This window comes from Cyprinus carpio, chromosome A15, assembly GCF_018340385.1.
Source record: "Cyprinus carpio isolate SPL01 chromosome A15, ASM1834038v1, whole genome shotgun sequence".
NCBI classification, from domain to species: domain Eukaryota; kingdom Metazoa; phylum Chordata; class Actinopteri; order Cypriniformes; family Cyprinidae; genus Cyprinus; species Cyprinus carpio.
Genome location: NC_056586.1, coordinates 29,247,499 through 29,268,904, shown reverse-complemented (window position 1 = coordinate 29,268,904; position 21,406 = coordinate 29,247,499). Strand labels below are relative to the sequence as shown.

The window sequence follows — 21,406 nt, the reverse complement described above, 5'->3', positions numbered from 1 at the left end:
TTGTGTACAAACGATTCCCAATGCTTTTTATTGTGCACATACATATAAACGTTCAGCCACATTAAATCAAAATAAAGTCTAAACAACTAGCCTTGAATTCAGCTATACATTCACTCATGCATTATTTTTAAGTGCAACTGTAAAAAAGTAATTTTCCAAAATCAGTTCTATTAAAAAATAAATAACAAGCAAATAAATAAACAATGCATTATTTTAAATGTGCATTAGTACAAAAATAAATAAGAAAAAAAAATATTATAGCTTAATAGAGTTTACTGTAATATACTGTAATATTTGCTTTCAAAAAAATAATGCCAGAAATGCACATGACATTGCTGAGGAGTGCAGTTAAAGTAAAATAAAGCTAAATAAATATGTTGAGAGAAAATGGTTGACTTGATGCCATCTCTTTTCAGTGGCTATGATAAGATGTCCTATAAGAACTACTTTGCTTGTTTTATCTAAACTGCTGTTACAAACTGATATAAGAACTTTTATTTTCACTTCAGCGCAGTTCTCATGACAATTTCAGTCTCTTCCTGTTCAGCATCACTGACTTAAATGGACTAAACATCACAACAAACAACAACAACAACAACAACAACAACAAAAATGTTTCCCATCGAAATCATTTCATAACATACAATTACAGAAGTGAAAGTATGATGCTTCTCAAGGAAATAGAAAAGCCACAAACACCTTCTCAAGGTCAAAGAATGGAGAATTCATCCTCTTCGCACGCAAGACATCATCTCTGGACAATGAAGATGCAGAATGTCTCCAGCGATAACAGATCTAAACATTCCTCAGCTATGAGCTCATCGGAGCTGATGGGATGGACCTCCATCACGTCTCAGATTTATCAGCTGCTGTAAATGATATAAAAGCAAGAGTGACGACCTACAGATACATCAGTGAGATACAGTCTATCACACACTCATCTACATCATGACCTTCACCATCTTCTCCATCACCTGCTTTGCTCTGGTGGCTTCTGCTCTGGGTAAGTGTCTCCTTTAGAAGTTTGCAAGAATAATGATGGGCAAATATTTTAGAAAATGCAAAACCTGCCTTAAGAGCTTCCTGTCTCATGCTTGTCTCATGAACAATGTGTTATGTTTTGTAATAACAGGTTGTGGAGTGCCTGCGATTAGGCCACAGACGATCGGCAGCAGGATTGTGAACGGACAGAATGCCATCTCTGGTTCTTGGCCCTGGCAGGTCTCTCTTCAGGTAACTCATCTGCTTTTCAAACACACGTTTGTCTGTTTTGCTTAAAGAGTAAATTTCACATTTTCAATGCTTTTACCTTTGAAACAGCTGCCCAGTGGTTTCCACTTCTGTGGAGGATCCCTGATCAACCAGAACTGGGTTCTCACTGCTGCTCACTGCGCTGTCGTGTAAGAGTCTTCAGTCTGACAAACATCATGTTCAGTAGTGGTTAACAGATGCTCTTTCAGCTTTCTGTCTGTCTTTTAACCATTGACTTTATCTTTGTCTCTCATTTTAGGGTCGGCTATCACCGTGTCATTCTTGGAGAACATGATCGTGGCTCCAGTGTTGAACCCATCCAGGTCAAATTAGTTTCAAAGGTAACAATGTTTATTGATCTCAGTGGATCAGAGATGAAATCAAAATGAGTGATCATCCAATGCTTTATGACTCATACTAAACTGACTGTTTATGTTGTTTTAAAAGCAAAACGTTTTTTTTTGTTTTTTTTTACGTAATAACACCCAAATTATCCTTAAACTTTAAGAAAATATATTAATAATAATAACAACAATTTATTGGCATTTATACAAAGGAGTGATCTAAATGGCCACTAAATGTATTTTCACCATTGTTACACATTTCTCCAAATGAATGGCTGATATATTGAAAGTTATTCAGTTGTTTTTTTATTGGCTGACCTTATATTAAAGCACTGAAAAAAAGGTGAAAAAAGTGATGAAAAACTGATTGTCATTCTCAAATTTGATGCTCTGAGGTAATCTATATTCTAGTATACCCCTAAAAGTTGCCAAAATGACCTTTTAGCATGCATTTAAAATTCTCAGCACACAGAGGTATTAGAAAAAAAAGTTAAAATAATAGAAGGGTTAAAACAACAGAAAGAAAGTAAACTTATATCTCTGTTCACCATTCATAAAGGCAGCTTTAAGCACTAAAAAGGGGAAGTCGTGGCCTAATGGTTAGAGAGTCGGACTCCCAATCGAAGGGTTGTGAGTTCGAGTCTCGGGCCGGCAGGAATTGTAGGTGGGGGGAGTGCATGTACAGTTTTCTCTCCACCTTCAATACCATTACTTAGGTGCCCTTGAGCAAGGCATCGAACCCCAACTGCTCCCCGGGCGCCGCAGCATAAATGGCTGCCCACTGCTCCGGGTGTGTGTTCACAGTGTGTGTGTGTGTGTTCACTGCTCTGTGTGTGTGCACTCCAAATCACATAAATAAAGACCACAAAAACTGAGTATGGGTCACCATACTTGGCTGAATGTCACGTCACTTTCACTTTCACTTTTGAGCATTGATCCCTCTTTTCTGTATGTGCAGGTCATCACCCATCCGCTCTACAGCAGCACGACTGTCAACAATGACATTGCTCTGCTGAAACTGTCGTCTCCAGTCACACTGACTCCCCGTATCTCTCCTGTATGTCTGGCTCCATCAGCCCTCAGCATCCTGCCTGGAACCCGCTGCTTCACCACTGGCTGGGGTAGAACTGCCACCACAAGTAAGTCATCTGTAAAACAAAAATATACTGAGAGAATAACAACACATCTGTTAACTGTGCAAGATAGTGTGTCATGTTTTCTTCTCTTTGTAGCAAGCCCTCTGATCCTACAGCAAACAGGTGTACCCATCATAAGTCCTGCTGTGTGCAGGCAGTTCTGGGGTCAGAACACTATCACTGATGCCATGATCTGTGCTGGAGCCTCTGGTTCCTCATCTTGCCAGGTATATGAAGACAGATCATGAAGAAACACGTTACCATCTCAATGTTCCTGCTGTTCAAAACAAATGTGTGTTTTTCTCAGGGTGATTCTGGTGGTCCTCTGGTGTGTGAGCGTTCAGGGGTCTGGTCTCTGGTGGGCGCTGTGTCTTGGGGAAGAAACACTTGTGACACCCGTTTCCCTGCAGTCTACGCCCGCATCTCCCAACTGCGCTCCTGGGTCGACAGGACTATCGCTTCCAACTAGAGCACCATTCTGAGTATTTATCCTTCAGAGAAGAAAAATTAAGTTTTAAGTCATTAATATGTAATACAGCTGATCTCTGTTCGTGGTGTTTTTTTAGTCTGTCTGTGGTTCCAGTGATCTGGCTGTTACTTCATGTTACTGTTTTCTTGTTCCAGCTGTACAAACATTTTAATAAAAGATAAATAAAAAAAATTAAGTGTTCTGAAGAGTGAAATTAATAATATTATTTTTAACCCATCTGTAGGGGAAAATGACCCCTTGGTACAAACTATGATTATTGTTCTGGACTTATTTAACTTAGACTACACAGTCCTTACGGGGGTCGTTTTGCCCAACTCTACTCTACTAGTAAAAATTCAATTCCTGATATAAATCTTTAACATTTTAAATAGTTAAATTGTTAACTGTTGATATGAAGAATTCATATCCAGCTAATGAATTAAAGTCAAAATGGCTCGCCATTGTCTGACGGAGATTCTTTCACAGGTTTTTGGTTGCTTTATTTTTTACAAATGACCAGATGCCGCTGTTTTACGACAGCCTCTAAGCTTCAAATCTTCTCTCAAAACAGTCAGAGGAAAGTTTTCAGAGTCTCAGACCTGTTTTCTTCGTTTGGTTAGGGGACATTCAATATTTACCCTATAACACACAAAACAAGAACTACAAATTAATAAAATAAACTTTACATAAATGACATATTTATTGCATTTAAATGGAGTTAATTTGTTAACAGATGTTCAGGAGCAGGGGCACGCCCCAAACAATCACCTGACTTCCCGAAACCTCCATATATCAGGCCACCTCATACCTTACTGTTTGTTCCATTCAGCCAACCTTATCCCACATTCTCTTTCTTTCAGGTTGTATCAGAGGTCCTAATTGTCTGGCCTAAATATATGATAGAGATGATACCCCCACCCTGAGTCTCTCTGAGCCATCAATTCTAGATGCCCTGATCAACCTGACCATCATCCCATTCCCTCTACCCCTTCATCCTCTTTCTACTCTTCCCCAACATTCTGTTCAATTAACAGTTTCATAGCTCATTTGTGGCGTGGTCCTAGCTAGTGAATTATTGGTAGATTACATTTATGACACTTTCATGAAAACATATGTTTGGTCTGCGTTTCATTGCATTTACAATATTTTGACCAGCAGGTGTGCACTGTGGCACTACGAAATAGTGAATTATTTTGCAAAGCACTTGATTCAATTGATTTAGAGCTTTGAAAATATTTCCTTTAATTTGCTCGGAAGTGTGACTGAATGAAACAATGAACGGGGACTTTTCACAGGTTTCTGAGAGGATATGTAAAGTACCCCATATATTTGATTGTGTTGTTTTCCGAGAAAGTTTGAGAACTGATTGCCTTTGCTAAAAACTAAACAAAAAAAAAAAAAAAAAATGAAACAATTATTTTTAATACTTTTACATACCATGTACACATTTAACCTTTAAACAGAATAAAGTTGGCTACAATTAAATAAATCAAATATCTATCTATCTATCTATCTATCTATGTGTATATATATATATATGTGTGTGTGTGTGTGTGTGTGTGTGTGTGTGTGTGTGTGTGTATAATTATTATTATTATTATTATTATTTAAAATCTTATGAAAATTAGGACTAAGCTTTTGTAAAGGCAAACTAGCATTATCTTCAATTCATAAATATAACATGTACAATCAATGGACAGAGTTCTGACTTTATCTTTGACTACCAACAAACAAAGAAAATTATGAATATACAAGCAAAACCAACCAACCCAATAAATAAAATGTGTCAGTAATGTGTAAAGAAAATTAGTTTACAATATTATAATGCTTTCCATTTTTTTTTCCAAAAAAAACATGTAAAAAATGTAAGTGATGTTCAGAAAAGCACACTCTCTCTGGCAGATCAGATAAGATATTTTGATAAACTTGTTCAACCAGTTTATTGTCTTTAATTTTATTATCTAAACTGATTGAGGTTTTACAGAAACAGATATTAGTGCTTTATGTTTCACCTTACTGTGACATATTTACACAAGGATGAATACAGGATTAGTTAACATTACAGACTTATTGGGAATGCAGATAATTTACTGCAAGTATAGCGGAAACACTTAAGGAAGCATTTTGCATGATATAATGAATAAAATTTCAACCCAGAAAAAAAAAAAAAAAAACAACAACTTCTAATTCAAAACACTTCAAAACATACAATGAGAAAGACGAAACCATGATACCTCTCAAGGAAATAGAAGTCTTAAACCCCTTCATGAGGTCAAAGAATGGAGAATTCAGCCTCTTTGCTCGTAAGACATTAGCTCTGGACAAGGAAAAGTTAGATTGTCTCCAGCAATAACAGAAGTATAAAAAGTTCCGGTTACTGTGTTTAGTCATCTTTGCAAGAAATAAAACTCTAACAGAATCTGGCCAAACCACACTTAGATCTAGATGAGCCGGATTATCTTGCTGGTTTTTGCTGATTCTGAGAAGGAGAAGGATGTGGTAAATATAAAAATGTTTTGAAAGCAGTTTCCTCTAAAAGAAAGAATCACATTCAGATGTTTGATTGTAAGAAATGAGAACGAAGGAGTTTTCACATGTCATGTAAAGTACTTCACTTGATCTGTTGTTCTTGAAAAACCCTAAAAAAAGATTTGTATTGTGTACAAACGATTCCCAATGCTTTTTATTGTGCACATACATATAAACGTTCAGCCACATTAAATCAAAATAAAGTCTAAACAGCTAGCTTTGAATTTAGCTATGCATTCACTCATTATTTTTAAATGCAACTGTAAAAAAGTAATTTTCCAAAATCAATTCTATTAAAAATAAATAAATAAATTGCAAGCAAATAAATAAACAATGCATTATTTTAAATGTTCATTAGTACAAAAATAAATAAGAAAAATTATTATAGCTTAATAGAGTTTACTGTAATATCGTGCTTTCTAAAAACTAATGACAGAAATGCATGTGAAGTTGCTGAGGAGTGCAGTAAAAAGTAAAATAGCTAAATAAATATGTTGAGAGAAAATGTTTGACTTGATGCCATCTCTTTTCAGTGGCTATGATAAGATGTCCTATTAGAACTACTTTGCTTGTTTTATCTAAACTGCTGTTATAAACTTATATTAGAACTTTTATTTTCACTTCAATGCAGTTCTCATAACTGAAAATGTCAGTTCTCTTCCTGTTCAGCAACACTGACTTGAGTGGATTAAACATCACATCAGATAACAACAAAAATGTTGAAATAATTTCATAACATACAATGACAGTAGTGAAAGTATGATTCTTCTCAAGGAAATAGAAAAGCCACAAACAGCGTCTCAAGGACAAAGAATGGAGAATTCACCCTCTTCACACGTAAGACATCATCTCTGGACAATGAAGATGCAGAATGTCTCCAGCGATAAGAAATCTAAACATTCCTCAGCTATGAGCTCATCGGAGCTGATGGGATGGACCTCCATCACATCTCAGATTTATCAGCTGCTGTAAATGATATAAAAGCAAGAGTGACGACCTACAGATACATCAGTGATATACAGTATCACACACTCATCTACATCATGACCTTCACCATCTTCTCCATCACCTGCTTTGCTCTGGTGGCTTCTGCTCTGGGTAAGTGTCTCCTTTAGAAGTTTGCAAGAATAATGATGGGCAAATATATTTAGAAAATACAAAACCTGCCTTAAGGCTCATGAACAATGTGTTATGTTTTGTAATAACAGGTTGTGGAGTGCCTGCGATTAAGCCACAGACGATCGGCAGCAGGATTGTGAACGGACAGAATGCCATCTCTGGTTCTTGGCCCTGGCAGGTCTCTCTTCAGGTAACTCGTCTGTATTTCAAACACACATTTGTCTGCTTTGCTTAAAGAGTAAATTTCACATTTTCAATGCTTTTACCTTTGAAACAGCTGCCCAGTGGTTTCCACTTCTGTGGAGGATCCCTGATCAACCAGAACTGGGTTCTCACTGCTGCCCACTGCCCTGTCGTGTAAGAGTCTTCAATCTGACAAACATCACATTGAGTAGTGGTTAAAAGATGCTCTTTCAGCTTTCTGTCTGTCTTTTAACCATTGACTTTATCTTTATCTTTTTAGGGTCGGCTATCACCGTGTCATTCTTGGAGAACATGATCGTGGCTCCAGTGTTGAACCCATCCAGGTCAAATTAGTTTCCAAGGTAACAATGTTTATTGATCTCAGTGGATCAGAGATTAAATCAAAATGAGTGATCAACCAATGCTTTATGACTCCTACTATACTGACTGTTAATGTTGTTTTAAAAGCAAAACGTTTTTTTTTTTTACATAATAACACTCAAATCATTAAACCTGAACAAAATGTATTAACAATAATAATAATAATAATAACATAATAATAATGTTTTGTCATTTATGCAAAGGAGTGATCGAAATGGTTACAAATGTTTTTTCATAATTGTTTTGAACTTTTGAGTACCTGTTACACATTTATCCAAATGAATGGCTGATGTATTGAAAGTTATCCAGTTGTGTTTTTTATTGGCTGACCTGACATTAAAGCACTGAATAAAAAAGCTAAAAAGTGTGAAGTAAAAAAAAAATTGTGTCATTATTAAAATAGATGCTCTGAGGTCATCTACATTCTAGCATACTCTTAAAAGTTGCCAAAATGACCTTTAAGCATGCATTTAAAATTATCAGCACATAGAGGCAATAGAAAAAAAGGTTAAAATAATAGAAGGGTTAAAGCAACAAAAAGAAAGGAAGCTTATATCTTAGTTCACTATTCATAAAGGCACCTTTCAGCATTGATCCCTCTTTTCTGTATGTGCAGGTCATCACCCATCCGCTCTACAGCAGCATGACTATCAACAATGACATTGCTCTGCTGAAACTGTCGTCTCCAGTCACACTGACTCCCCGTATCTCTCCTGTATGTCTGGCTCCATCAGCCCTCAGCATCCTGCCTGGAACCCGCTGCTTCACCACTGGCTGGGGTAGAACTGCCACCACAAGTAAGTCATCTGTAAAACAAAAATATACTGAGAGAATAACAACACATCTGTTTACTGTGCAAGACAATGTGTCATGTTTTCTTCTCTTTTTAGCGAGCCCACTGATCCTACAGCAGACAGGTGTACCCATCATAAGTCCTGCTTTGTGCAAGCAGATCTGGGGTCAGAACACTATCACTGATGCCATGATCTGTGCTGGAGCCTCTGGTTCCTCATCTTGCCAGGTATATGAAGACAGATCAAGAAGAAACACATTACCATCTCAGTGTTGCTGCTGTTCAAATCAAATGTGTGTTTTTCTCAGGGTGATTCTGGTGGTCCTCTGGTGTGTGAGCGTTCAGGGGTCTGGTCTCTGGTGGGCTCTGTGTCCTGGGGAATAAACACTTGTGACACCCGTTTCCCTGGAGTCTACGCCCGCATCTCCCAACTGCGCTCCTGGATCGACACGACTATCGCTTCCAACTAGAGCACCATTCTGAGTATTTATCCTCCAGAGGAGAAAAATTAAGTTTTAAGTCATTAATATGTAATACAGCTGATCTCTGTTCGTGGTGTTTTTTCAGTCCGTCTGTGGTTCCAGTGATCTGGCATGTTACTGTTTTCTTGTTCCAGCTGTACAAACATTTTAATAAAAGATAAATAAAAAAAATTAAGTGTTCTGAAGAGTGAATTATTTTTAACCCATCTGTGGGGGAAAATGACCCCTTGGTACAAATGAGTCATGAAAACTCTTTAATAAATACATTTTTCATACTTGGTTTATAGTTTATGTCATTGTCACTTAAACTATGGTAATTGTTATGGACTTATTTAACTTAGGCTACACAGTCCTTACGGGGGTCGTTTTCCCCAACTCTACTCTACTAGTAGAAATTCAATTCCTGATATAAATCTTTAACATTTTAAATAGTGTAATTGTTAACTGTTGATATCAAGAATTCGTATCCAGCTATGAATTAAAGTCAAAATGGCTCGCCATTGTCTGACGGACATTTTAAGTTTTAAGTCATTAATATGTAATACAGTTGATCTCTGTTTGTGGTGTTTTTTTCAGTCCGTCTGTGGTTCCAGTGATCTGGTTGTTACTTCATGTTACTGTTTTCTTGTTCCAGCTGTACAAATATTTCAATAAAAGATAAAAAAAAATGAAGTGTACTGAAGAGTGAAATTAATGATCTGAATAATTAAAAATGTACTCAGATAAGCTGCCATTATCAGCATAGTAATGCAGCAAAATGAAATATAAATTTACTTTAAAACTTTAAAGGAATATATTATTTTAATTTGCAATTTAAAAATGTTTTCCACATTCACAGTAACAAATGACAGACAACAGTGATGCAAGAAACAGTGCAGACAAAGCTAACAGATACTAACTTTAAAGCAAATCAAAAGTATGTTTACAGCAGTTCCTTTACCAGCAAATACAACGTCAGCCACAAAAAAAAAAAAAAAAAAAAAAAAAAAAAAATTCCCTCTGATAACATGATCATGTTGAAGACCTTCATCCACTTTTGTACATAAGTCAAGACGATACAAATCAATCTCTGTCCTCCATCCATGGTGCTGAACCTATGACGTGTTTCATCAGAAGCCAAAGAAACCTGAAGAGAAAATTTGCCTTTAGAATATGACCGACACTGACGTCCAGTTTACTTATTCAGACAATCAATAAAATTAAACTCATAGCAGAAGACATGTTTTCTTATGAAGTACTGAATAATGCTGATTGATATCAGATTGCTTCAGATTTAGCTACACTTTTAGGAGTTACATTTTTATATTTAATTTTACTGAATTAGTTACTGAGCATCTTTCTGATAATTGTTTGTTAGCCAAATTTTGTAACAAGCAGACAGAAGGTCAGTAAACTCAGGTATATTTATTGACACAGAGGAGCGATGTGAATGAAGGGGAGATTAAAGGTGAGCAGATCCGTAAAGGAGACAGTTACTTGAGATGGATTGGGAGAATGACTCTTTATCCTCTTACAGGAGACTCAACAGGCTGACAGATGGGGTGATGGGGCACACACCTCAGTGAAGATGTTGGAGTTATATTTGGAAGAAGACCCAAGGAGATATTTGCTGGAGAGGAGGTAAGTAGACTGGTAAGTCAATGAGTCGATGCTAGTAAACAGAGGTGGATTCCACTGTGTAGTCACGAGATCGGACAACTTGTGATACTGAGGTGCAGGCTTATATGTGGTGGTTAATGGGTGAGTGGATTACCAACAGGTGCCGGTGATTAGAACTCAGGAGATGGGGTGCGCTGTGATTGGCTGGGTGATGAGCCTGATCGATTTGTGACAAATTTAAGTGGATGACTTGATAGTACTTTGTTTTTCAAATCTATTAAAATACCTCATGAACTGAAATTGTAAAACTGTCATTATTTTCATTGTCATTAATACTATAAAATGATTTTAAGGGCAAATTATTCTTCTGTCAAACACAGAATGCTTCATAAAGTTGATTATGGAAAACACTTGATTGAACTGACTGAGGTGCTACAGAAACAGATATTAGTGTTTTATGTTTCACTTTAGTGTGACATATTTACACAAGGTTGAATACAGGATTAGTTAACATTACAGACTTATTGGGAGAGCAGATAATTTACTGCAAGTATAGTGGAAACACTTAAGGAAGCACTTTGCATGATATGAATAAAATTTCAACCCAGCAACAACTAAAACAACTTCTAATCCAAAACACTTCAAAACATACAATGAGAAAGACGAAACCATGATACCTCTCAAGGAAATAGAAGTCTTAAACTCCTTCATGAGGTCAAAGAATGTAGAATTTAGCCTCTTTGCTCGTAAGACATTAGCTCTGGACAAGGAAAAGTTAGATTGTCTCCTGCGATAACAGATCTAAACATATGATCTCATTAGAGCAAAGACTGTCACAAAGACTGATATTCCATATGCCCTTCAGCAACTTGTCACTTAAAGCCATAATGCAAAATATTCTGGCATACTGAGTGCTGTAATTTCAGACTGCTAACACTGAATCTGAAGGATGCTCCTCAGGACAGACTACACTAGCATTACTACAGTAGGTGGCGAACCAAAATGATGGTTCTACCGCCGTGCGTGCCGCCGCCGCATCTGCAAAGTGCATTTGCAGCATTTTGACTGCTGAGTGACGCTTTAACCACAAATTTTCAAACAAGCGCATCAAAGCACATTTTCGCAATAGCCGTCAGCTTTGCCTCGCAGATGTGTTACATTTGACGGCTGCAGTCGGGGCAAATGAAAGAAAAACACTGTAGTTAAAATATTTAATATTCATAAATGAAAGTTCAGTACTTATGAAGGTATGTGCGTTTCTTAGAACGAATTCAAGCAGGATAAATGTCAAGCCTATGAGCCTGTGCTTATATTTCCTCTAAGCTACACAGTATTACACCTTATTTTAGATTTGACACATTTAATAGGTGTGCAGTATTGTTTATATAATATGAATTATGTGTTATATTATTCTAAATAAATTGTGGTTTACTTTGCATCGAAGCATTAAAAGTGGTCTATTTTAGTGAGCTAGGCTGCATGGATTTTTATGCCAATGTCAATATTCTCACATATTAGGCCTATATTTTAATTTATATTTTAAAATTCCTTCAATAAAACAGCATGCATTTTTGTCACGCACTACTTTGTTATTCGTTACCGCTCCTTTATTTTGACAGATAACTTCTTGGGAAGTAGATATCTGTCTGTACACTGATTAAGAAATTGTTGCGTGTTTTATAAATTATTTTCTTTTTTTTAGTAAAAAGTGAGGCACTGTATAATTTCGCTCCCATTATTTAGGCCTAATTAAAACAAGAAACGAATAAATTAAACCTGCACGATTTAGCTAAATCATTGAAACTCTAAAGAATGGACTGATTAATAAATCATCCTCACGTTTAAACTCAAGTTCTCTCATTATAATCAGTAAACTACACACGATGTAAAAAAGAGCTTCATTAATTGACAACTTCAGTGATTTTAAAGGGAGCCTTCTTTACTTGCTTTCATATAATTTAAGTAAAGTAATAAATAAATAAATAAATAAATAAATAAATAAATAAATAAATTGCAGCCGCATTTAAATGCAGGTGTGTAAAATATCAGAGTGCATGATTTGTGCGGCGCTTAATGCTGAGTGCACACGCAGCATTTTTTCTTATTTGTCTACATATTTTATCTTCATTACAAATCTTGTTTGGTTTTATTTTGGATAATTGCATGTAAAAATGATTTACTTTGTAATGCACATGCAAAATGTGAATTATTATTCATATTCAAGTGTTTGTGCGAAAATTATTAATGCGCATTCATGACAGGGAGGCGCCACCTCGATCACTTTATTTTTTTCCTGATAATGAATTTACTTAAAATTGGGGTCACACACATAAAAAATAAATATACATAAAGAAAGAAATAAATTTCTAAAAAAGGAATCAATTCAAAACGAAAGCATAATGTAATCTGTGAAGGTTGCATTTCTCTCTAAAGGCGCGTTCATGTGGAGAGAGTCAGCACTGTGAATTTCATCTTGCATCCGACAAGAAAACATTTGTTTATTAATAAATAATTAAAATGTCTCCTTTTTCACAATTATTAAGCTACTTCTGCCTGTACTTTGTGGCAAACTTAATGCATGTGCTTGAGCGTGGAATATATTAAGGCTCATTATGGATTATAGATGTAAATTTTATATAAACCTGCAATTAGTTGAATAATGACAAATGAACGAATAGTAACTAGACAAATCTTACGTGGGGGTAGACCTATTAAATACCCTCTAGACATCTCTGTTAAAGTTTTTAAATCATTTTATACTCGTTTGCATAAATTCTTCTTTCAGAACGGTCCGTAAAGGAGAGATGCCTTAACAATGATTTTTCCTCTCAAACACAAAAACGAAAATTGAAATAAAAATGATATTTTATGTTTTGAGAATGGCCAACCCTTCTCTGCAGATATTCTTGCTTCTGGTTTGTGCATTGTAAATACAACAGAATCAAACAAACTACATATATATATATATATATATATATATATATATATATATATATATATATATATATATATATATATATATAATGTCTCCAAAAACTCCAAAATGTTTTTTTCACGTCTGTGACGCATGTGTATTTCCCAAATCTAAAACAGCCTATAAAACATGTTCATAGACGGATACTTTACTGATGCCTGGACTCTGTTTGGGATTTAGAAAAACATAAGGAGATGGTTCAATATATTGGTAATGAATAGGCTACATTCTGAGAGAATTTATATTAAACAGTCTAAAAAATATTGTATGGACACAACAAATAAAATAAATGCAACAGTTTGCAAGGTTTTTTTTTTTTTCTATTTTTGAGTTAAGGCAACGTCCTCTGGAATGAAGTTATAATAACTAATAAACTATATTGCGCTATACAGTAGTCAACATTTGAAGTGGATCAAAACCTTTCTTCAAAGTTGTCCTATAACCAATATGACGAGGCAATTGTCCTACCTAAACCTGTTCTGCAAGTTTGAAACCCTCATAAGACACTGTCTATATGAAAGAGCAAGAAATTCCCACCTTTATCCTGACCCCCACAAACTATACAGAACTACCCCCAAAAAACCCCAACCCCCTCCAGCTGAACTGAATTCGGTCTGTTTTTTCCGTTCCTCTCACTGAATTCGGTCTGTTTTTTGGCTGAGAGGTTAACACACCGTTCCTCTCAGCCAAAAAACAGACCGAATTCAGTTCAGCTGAATTCAATTGTCATGTTACTGGGTTGAAACATGCCTACACTCACATCAGCCGTACTCTTTGTATTTATTATTTTCTCACAGCCCATATTATTATTTTCACAAGACCATAATATAATAACAAATTATCAATTGATAATTAATCATTATTTTTGCGAAAATCATTGTTATTTGTGAACGCGTTTGAGGAAGGCTTTAAGACCAAGTGGTATGGCAAGCCGTTTTAGCATTTAAAACTTGGTTTTGACTATCCATAAATATAATTTCAGATAGTCACAATTGTAATTCCAGATATCTATATTGCATTTATGACTCGTCGTAATTCCAATTCAAGATAACTTTAAATATGATTTGCCTAGTCAAAATTCTAATTAGAGATATCTCAAATTACAATTTGACTAGTGATAATTCAATTAGAGATATCTTTAAATGAGTTTTGACTAGTCGTAATCCCAATTCAAGATATCTTTAAATATGATTTGACTAGTCAAAATACAATTTAAGATATCTTTAATTCCAATTTTTTAAAGATATCCGAAGTACATTTGTAGATATCTGCAATTCATTTATGACTAGTCAAATTACAGTTGTAGATATCTTGAATTGGAATTTTGACTGGGCAAATCATATTTAAAGATATCTTGAATTGGAATGATGACTATTCAAAACCCATTTAAAGATATCTGCAATTTGATTTTGGATATCCCAATCAGATTTTTGACAAGGAAGAACTATATTTGGAGATATCTGCATTTAGCTTTGTGACTAGCCGTAATTGCAATGTAGATATCTGGAATTAACAATTTGACTAGACAAAATGTGTTTGTAGATATCTACAATGTGCATGCAAATACACCTTTGTTGAGCCCCACCTTAAACATTTTATTTAACCAATCCTGGCTTGGAAATTGTTGTCATTCGCAGTTTTTTCTAAGAGTTGTATAATAAAGGTCCAGCGTCTTTGGGTGATTTTAAACTGTTTTATACAGAAGTAATTCAAAAGTATGGAAATAAAAATGTAGCTGGGGCATGTGTAAAAGTGGTAGGCTATACAGAGAGGACTTAAATAGGCTTTTGTCCAGTTTTTTATCGTAATGTTGAGACGTGTGTGCTGTGGATCAAATTTTGTTAGCCTTTATTTACAAATGAACACATGTATAAGCCTTATGTCAACTGTTGCAACATTTGATATAATGTTAAAAGAATCAGTGTATATTTACACTAAGTGCAAGCCTGCCTTGTCAGAGACTACTTACACTATCGCCCACCAACATGTGATTGGGATAGTTAACACTGATAAACAATGCCAAACTATCATCAATTGCAGTGTATTAGTGGTTAAAGTGTGTGCTTTTTGACGCAATTGACCCGAGTTCACATCCGCCTTTTGCTAAACATTTTTTCTCCTTTTTCAAATCTCATATCATATCGAAAAGGCATTTATTTTCAATAAAAATTAAGGAAATAATTAAAAAGTTGCAAATAAATATTGGGTAGGGTTAGGGTAGGTGTAGGGAGGGCTTTATTGTCCCAGTAAGGTGGCATCCATTTAAAAATTTGAATTAAAATGATCATTTACACTCACTAAGTTATTATTGCATACTATTTTTTAATGTACTACAATACAGAGGTGTAGATAATTGCCACTATTTGCATTAAGTAGTATAAATAGCAGAAAATCCTGCTATTTTAATATAGTGTAAATATAATCTGTAGCTATTTGCCCTTAGTGTAAATGGCACATCGTAAAAAAAATACTGCTATTTTCACTTAGTGTATGCAAATACACCTTTGTTGAGCCCCACCTTAAACATTTTATTTAACCAATCCTGGCTTGGAAATTGTTGTCATTCGCAGTTTTGTCTAAGAGTTGTATAATAAAGGTCCAGCGTCTTTGGGTGATTTTAAACTGTTTTATACAGAAGTAATTCAAAAGTATGGAAATAAAAATGTAGCTGGGGGCATGTGTAAAAGTGGTAGGCTATACAGAGAGGACTTAAATAGGCTTTTGTCCAGTTTTTTTTATCGTAATGTTGAGACGTGTGTGCTGTGGATCAAATTTTGTTAGCCTTTATTTACAAATGAACACATGTATAAGCGCTTATGTCAACTGTTGCAACATTTGATATAATGTTAAAAGAATCAGTGTATATTTACATTTATTTAGGCATTTATTTTCAATAAAAATTAAGGAAATAATTAAAAAGTTGCAAATAAATATTGGGTAGGGTTAGGGTAGGTGTAGGGAGGGCTTTATTGTCCCAGTAAGGTGGCATCCATTTAAAAATTTGAATTAAAATGATCATTTACACTCACTAAGTTATTATTGCATACTGTTTTATAATGTACTACAATACAGAGGTGCAGATAATTGCCACTATTTGAAATAAGTAGTATAAATAGCAGAAAATCTTGCTATTTTAACATAGTGTAAATATAATCTGTAGCTATTTGCCCTTAGTGTAAATGGCACATCGTAAAAAAAATACTGATATTTTCACTTAGTGTAGAGATAATCAATTGCTATTTGCACTTAGTGTAAATAGCATCTATCGCTAAGAAAATATGCTATTTACAAATAGCCGCTGCCTAAAAGAATACATTGGCGCTCATCACTGAACACAGCAGAATATCATCATAATAAATAACTTACAAAAAAACAATACAATAGTCCTACCTTGTGGTCTTTTTATGGAAGCTCGTTTCTGCCACTAAATAAATAAATAAATAAATAAATAGCAACTTTTTATCTCACAGTTATAAAATGTATATCTCGCATTGTCTATATATCGCAATTCTGAGAAAAAAAAAGTCAGAATGAATGGTAAGATAAAAGCTGCAAATTAGCCCTACCTTTCTTTTAAAAAAAAATTAATAAACATTGTTTTTCATTGTCTAAATATATAATAAATAAATTCAGACGAGCAGTTTGTGATTTTCTGCCTTTATTGAACATTACACTGCATTTGGTCTATTTTGCAACATGATTCAGTTAAAACACAGAGCTATACACACATGCACACTGGAAACCTTTTACCACACAAGGCTGCATCCAGATTTATTTAATAATCCATGAAGCACTTCATCCAGTAGCTTTTCTCTCTGTGACAACAAAAGCAGACTTTTATTATGTTGTTAGCAGTTAGTAGAGTAGGCAGGGGAGGAGCTGAGTAAATTTATTCTGACGTCACACAACAGCATTTGGACTAGGAGCAATTTCAATTCAGATATCTTAAACTATAATTGTGACTAGTCGAAATTGAATTAGAGATATCTCTAATTACATTTGTGGATGTATGGCGCGTCTATTGAAGATATCTATAAAGTTATTACAGATTTCTTAAATGGAGTTTTGACTAGTCATAAAGTATTTAGAGATATCTCTAATCCGATTTCTTAATAGTGCAATTATAATTGCAGATATCTCCAATTGTCATTGTGACTAGTCGAATAATGAGTATGACTATCCAAATTACAATTGTGACTATCCGAAATTATATTTTTGGATAGTCAAACCAAGTTTTAAATGCTAAAACGGCTTGCCATAATGCTTCAGTTTTTGACGCCTTGGGAGTGAGAATGCTATCACACACTCATCTACATCATGACCTCAGCATCTTCTCCATCACCTGCTTTGCTCTGGTGGCTTCTGCTCTGGGTAAGTGTCTCCTTTAGAAGTTTGCAAGAATAATGATGGGCAAATATATTTGGAAAATGCAAAACCTGCCTTAAGAGCTTCCTGCCTCATGCTTGTCTCATGAACAATGTGTTATGTTTTGTAATAACAGGTTGTGGAGTGCCTGCGATTAGGCCACAGACGATCGGCAGCAGGATTGTGAATGGACAGGATGCCATCTCTGGTTCTTGGCCCTGGCAGGTCTCTCTTCAGGTAACTCATCTGTATTTCAAACACACATTTGTCTGCTTTGCTTAAAGAGTAAGTTTCACATTTTCAGTGCTTTTACCTTTGAAACAGCTACCCAGTGGTTTCCACTTCTGTGGAGGATCCCTGATCAACCAGAACTGGGTTCTCACTGCTGCCCACTGCCCTGTCGTGTAAGAGTCTTCAGTCTGACAAACATCACATTGAGTAGTGGTTAAAAGATGCTCTTTCAGCTTTCTGTCTGTCTTTTAACCATTGACTTTATCTTTATCTTTTTAGGGTTGGTTTCCAAGGTAACAATGTTTATTGATCTCAGTGGATCAGAGATGAAATCAAAATGAGTGTTTAACCAATGCTTTATGACTCCTACTATACTGACTGTTAATGTTGTTTTAAAAGCAAAACGTTATTTTTTTGTTACATAATAACACCCAAATTATCATTAAACCTAAACAAAATGTATTAACAATAATAATAATAATAATAATAACATAATAATTTCTTGTAATTTATGCAAAGGAGTGATCTAAATGGTTACTAATGTATTTTCATAATTGTTTTGAACTTTTGAGTAATTGTTACACATTTCTCCAAAGGAATGGCTCATGTATTGAAAGTTAGGTTACACTTTATTTTGATAGTCCACTTTAGACATTCTAATAACTATAAGTAACTTTGTAACTACATGTCAACTACATGTCAACTAAATCTCATTATTTGCAACTACATGTCTACTGACTCTCAGAGTAGACTGTTAGGGTAGGTTTAGGGTTAGTTGAATAAGTTGACAAAGAAAGTGTTAGAAGATATTAAGCAGACAGTCTACTAATACTCCACTAACTGCTAGTTGACATGTAGTTGCAAAGTTACTTACTGTTAGTAGAATGTCTGAAGTGGACTATTGAAATAAAGTGTTACTGAAAGTTATCCAGTTGTGTTTTTTATTGGCTGACCTGATATTTAAGCACTGAAAAAAACGTTAAAAAGTGTGAAGTAAAAAAAAAAAAAGATGAAAAACTGATTGTCATTCTCAAAACTGATGCTCTTAGGTCATCTATATTCTAGTATACTCCTAAAAGTTGCCAAAATGACCTTTTAGCATGCATTTAAAATTATCAGCACATAGAGGCAATAGAAAAATGGTTAAAATAATAGAAGGGTTAAAACAACAAAAAGAAAGGAAGCTTATATCTTAGTTCACTTAGGCAGCTTTCAGCATTGATCCCTCTTTTCTGTATGTGCAGGTCATCACCCATCCGCTCTACAGCAGCACGACTATCAACAATGACATTGCTCTGCTGAAACTGTCGTCTCCAGTCACACTGACTCCCCGTATCTCTCCTGTATGTCTGGCTCCATCAGCCCTCAGCATCCTGCCTGGAACCCGCTGCTTCACCACTGGCTGGGGTAGAACTGCCACCACAAGTAAGTCATCTGTAGAACAAAAATATACTGAGAGAATAACAACACATCTGTTTACTGTGCAAGACAATGTGTCATGTTTTCTTCTCGTTTTAGCGAGCCCACTGATCCTACAGCAAACAGGTGTACCCATCATAAGTCCTGCTTTGTGCAAGCAGATCTGGGGTCAGAACACTATCACTGATGCCATGATCTGTGCTGGAGCCTCTGGTTCCTCATCTTGCCAGGTATATGAAGACAGATCAAGAAGAAACACACACATACCATCTCAGTGTTGCTGCTGTTCAAATCAAATGTGTGTTTTTCTCAGGGTGATTCTGGTGGTCCTCTGGTGTGTGAGCGTTCAGGGGTCTGGTCTCTGGTGGGCTCTGTGTCCTGGGGAATAAACACTTGTGACACCCGTTTCCCTGGAGTCTACGCCCGCATCTCCCAACTGCGCTCCTGGATCGACAGGACTATCGCTTCCAACTAGAGCACCATTCTGAGTATTTATCCTCCAGAGGAGAAAAATGAAGTTTTAAGTCATTAATATGTAATACAGCTGATCTCTGTTCGTGGTGTTTTTTCAGTCCGTCTGTGGTTCCAGTGATCTGGCTGTTACTTCATGTTACTGTTTTCTTGTTTCAGCTGTACAAACATTTTATTAAAAGATAAATAAAAAAAAGTGTTCTGAAGAGTGAAATTAATTTTATTTTTAACCCATCTGTGGGTTAAACTCTGAGGTTTGATTGTAAGAAATGAGGAAGAAGGAGTTTTCACGTGTTATGTAAAGTACTTCACTTGTTCTGTTGTTCTTCAAAACCCTAAAAAAGATTTGTATTGTGTACAAAGGTTTCAGTGATCTGGCTGTTACTTCATGTTACTGTTTTCTTGTTCCAGCTCTACAAATATTTTAATAAAAGATAAATTTTAAAAATTAAGTGTACTGAAGAGTGAAATTAATATTATTTTTACCCCACCTGTGGGGGAAAACAACCCGAGGTACCAAATGAGTCATGAAAACTCTTTAATAAATACATTTTTCATACTTGGTTTATAATTTATGTCATTGTCACTTAAACTATGACAATTGTTCTGGACTTATTTAACTTAGGCTACACAGTCCTTACGGGGGTCGTTTTCCCCAACTCTACTCTACTAGTAGAAATTCAATTCCTGATATAAATCTTTAACATTTTAAATAGTGAAATTGTTAATTGTTGATATCAAGAATTCATATCCAGCTATGAATTAAAGTCAAAATGGCTCGCCATTGTCTGACAGTGATTCTTGAGGAAAGTTTTCAGAGTCTCAGACCTGTATTGTGTGTTTGGTTAGGGGACATTCGATATTTACCCTATAACACACAAAACAAGAACTATAAACTAATAAAACAAACTTTACATAAAACGACACATTTATTGAATTTAAATGGAGTTAATTGGTTAACAGATGTTCAGGAGCAGGGGAACGCCCCAAACAATCACCTGACTTCCCGAAACCTCCATATAACGGGCCACCTCAAACCGTACTGTTTGTTTCTTTCTCTCAAACCCACCCTTCCCTCCCTTTCTCATCCATTCAGCCAACCTTATCCCACATTCTCTTTCTTTCAGGTTGTATCAGGGGTCCTAATTGTCTGGCCTAAATATATGATAGAGATGATACCCCCACCCTGAGTCTCTCTGAGCCATCAATTCTAGATGCCCTGATCAACCTGACCATCATCCCATTCCCTCTACCCCTTCATCCTCTTTCTACTCTTCCCCAACATTCTGTTCAACTAACAGTTTCATAGCTTGTTTGTGGCGTGGTCCTAGCTAGTGAATTATTTGTAGAATACATTTACTAGATGACACTTTCATGAAAACATATGCATTTGGTTTGTAAAAGAGAGCGTTTTAAATGTTTGGTCTGCGTTTTCATTGCATTTACAATATTTTGACCAGCAGGTGTGCACTGTGGCACTTCGAAATAGTGAATTATTTTGCAAAGCACTTGATTCAATTGATTTAGAGCTTCGAAAATATTTTCTCTAATTTGCTCGGAAGTGTGATTGAATGAAACAATGAACGGGGACTTTTCAGAGGTTTCTCAGAGGATATGTAAAGTACCCCATATATTTGATTCTGATGTTTTCTGAGAAAGT

General features: G+C 35.4%; 2 protein-coding genes across 3 annotated transcripts; both read left to right on the top strand.

Annotated features, from left to right (window-relative positions):
* Nucleotides 1-588: 588 nt before the first annotated feature.
* On the top strand, nt 589-3,372 carry LOC109098729 (chymotrypsin-like protease CTRL-1). The gene is made up of 7 exons (XM_042771668.1): nt 589-1,003; nt 1,133-1,233; nt 1,321-1,400; nt 1,511-1,592; nt 2,554-2,734; nt 2,828-2,958; nt 3,039-3,372. The coding sequence occupies exons 1-7, from the start codon at nt 949-951 to the stop codon at nt 3,198-3,200; spliced, it is 792 nt and encodes a 263-aa protein (XP_042627602.1). The 5' UTR covers nt 589-948; the 3' UTR covers nt 3,201-3,372.
* Nucleotides 3,373-6,757: 3,385 nt separating this feature from the next.
* On the top strand, nt 6,758-19,933 carry LOC109098728 (chymotrypsin-like protease CTRL-1). Of its 2 annotated transcripts, none has more exons than XM_042771665.1 (7): nt 6,758-6,827; nt 6,938-7,038; nt 7,126-7,205; nt 7,312-7,393; nt 19,101-19,281; nt 19,375-19,505; nt 19,589-19,933. In XM_042771665.1, exons 1-7 carry the CDS (start codon nt 6,773-6,775, stop codon nt 19,748-19,750), a joined length of 792 nt encoding a protein of 263 aa, XP_042627599.1. In that variant the 5' UTR covers nt 6,758-6,772; the 3' UTR covers nt 19,751-19,933. The 2 variants fall into 2 exon arrangements, with proteins under 2 accessions (XP_042627599.1, XP_042627598.1); XM_042771664.1 differs by lacking the exons at nt 19,101-19,281; nt 19,375-19,505; nt 19,589-19,933 and adding exons at nt 8,029-8,209; nt 8,303-8,433; nt 8,514-9,062.
* Nucleotides 19,934-21,406: the final 1,473 nt, after the last annotated feature.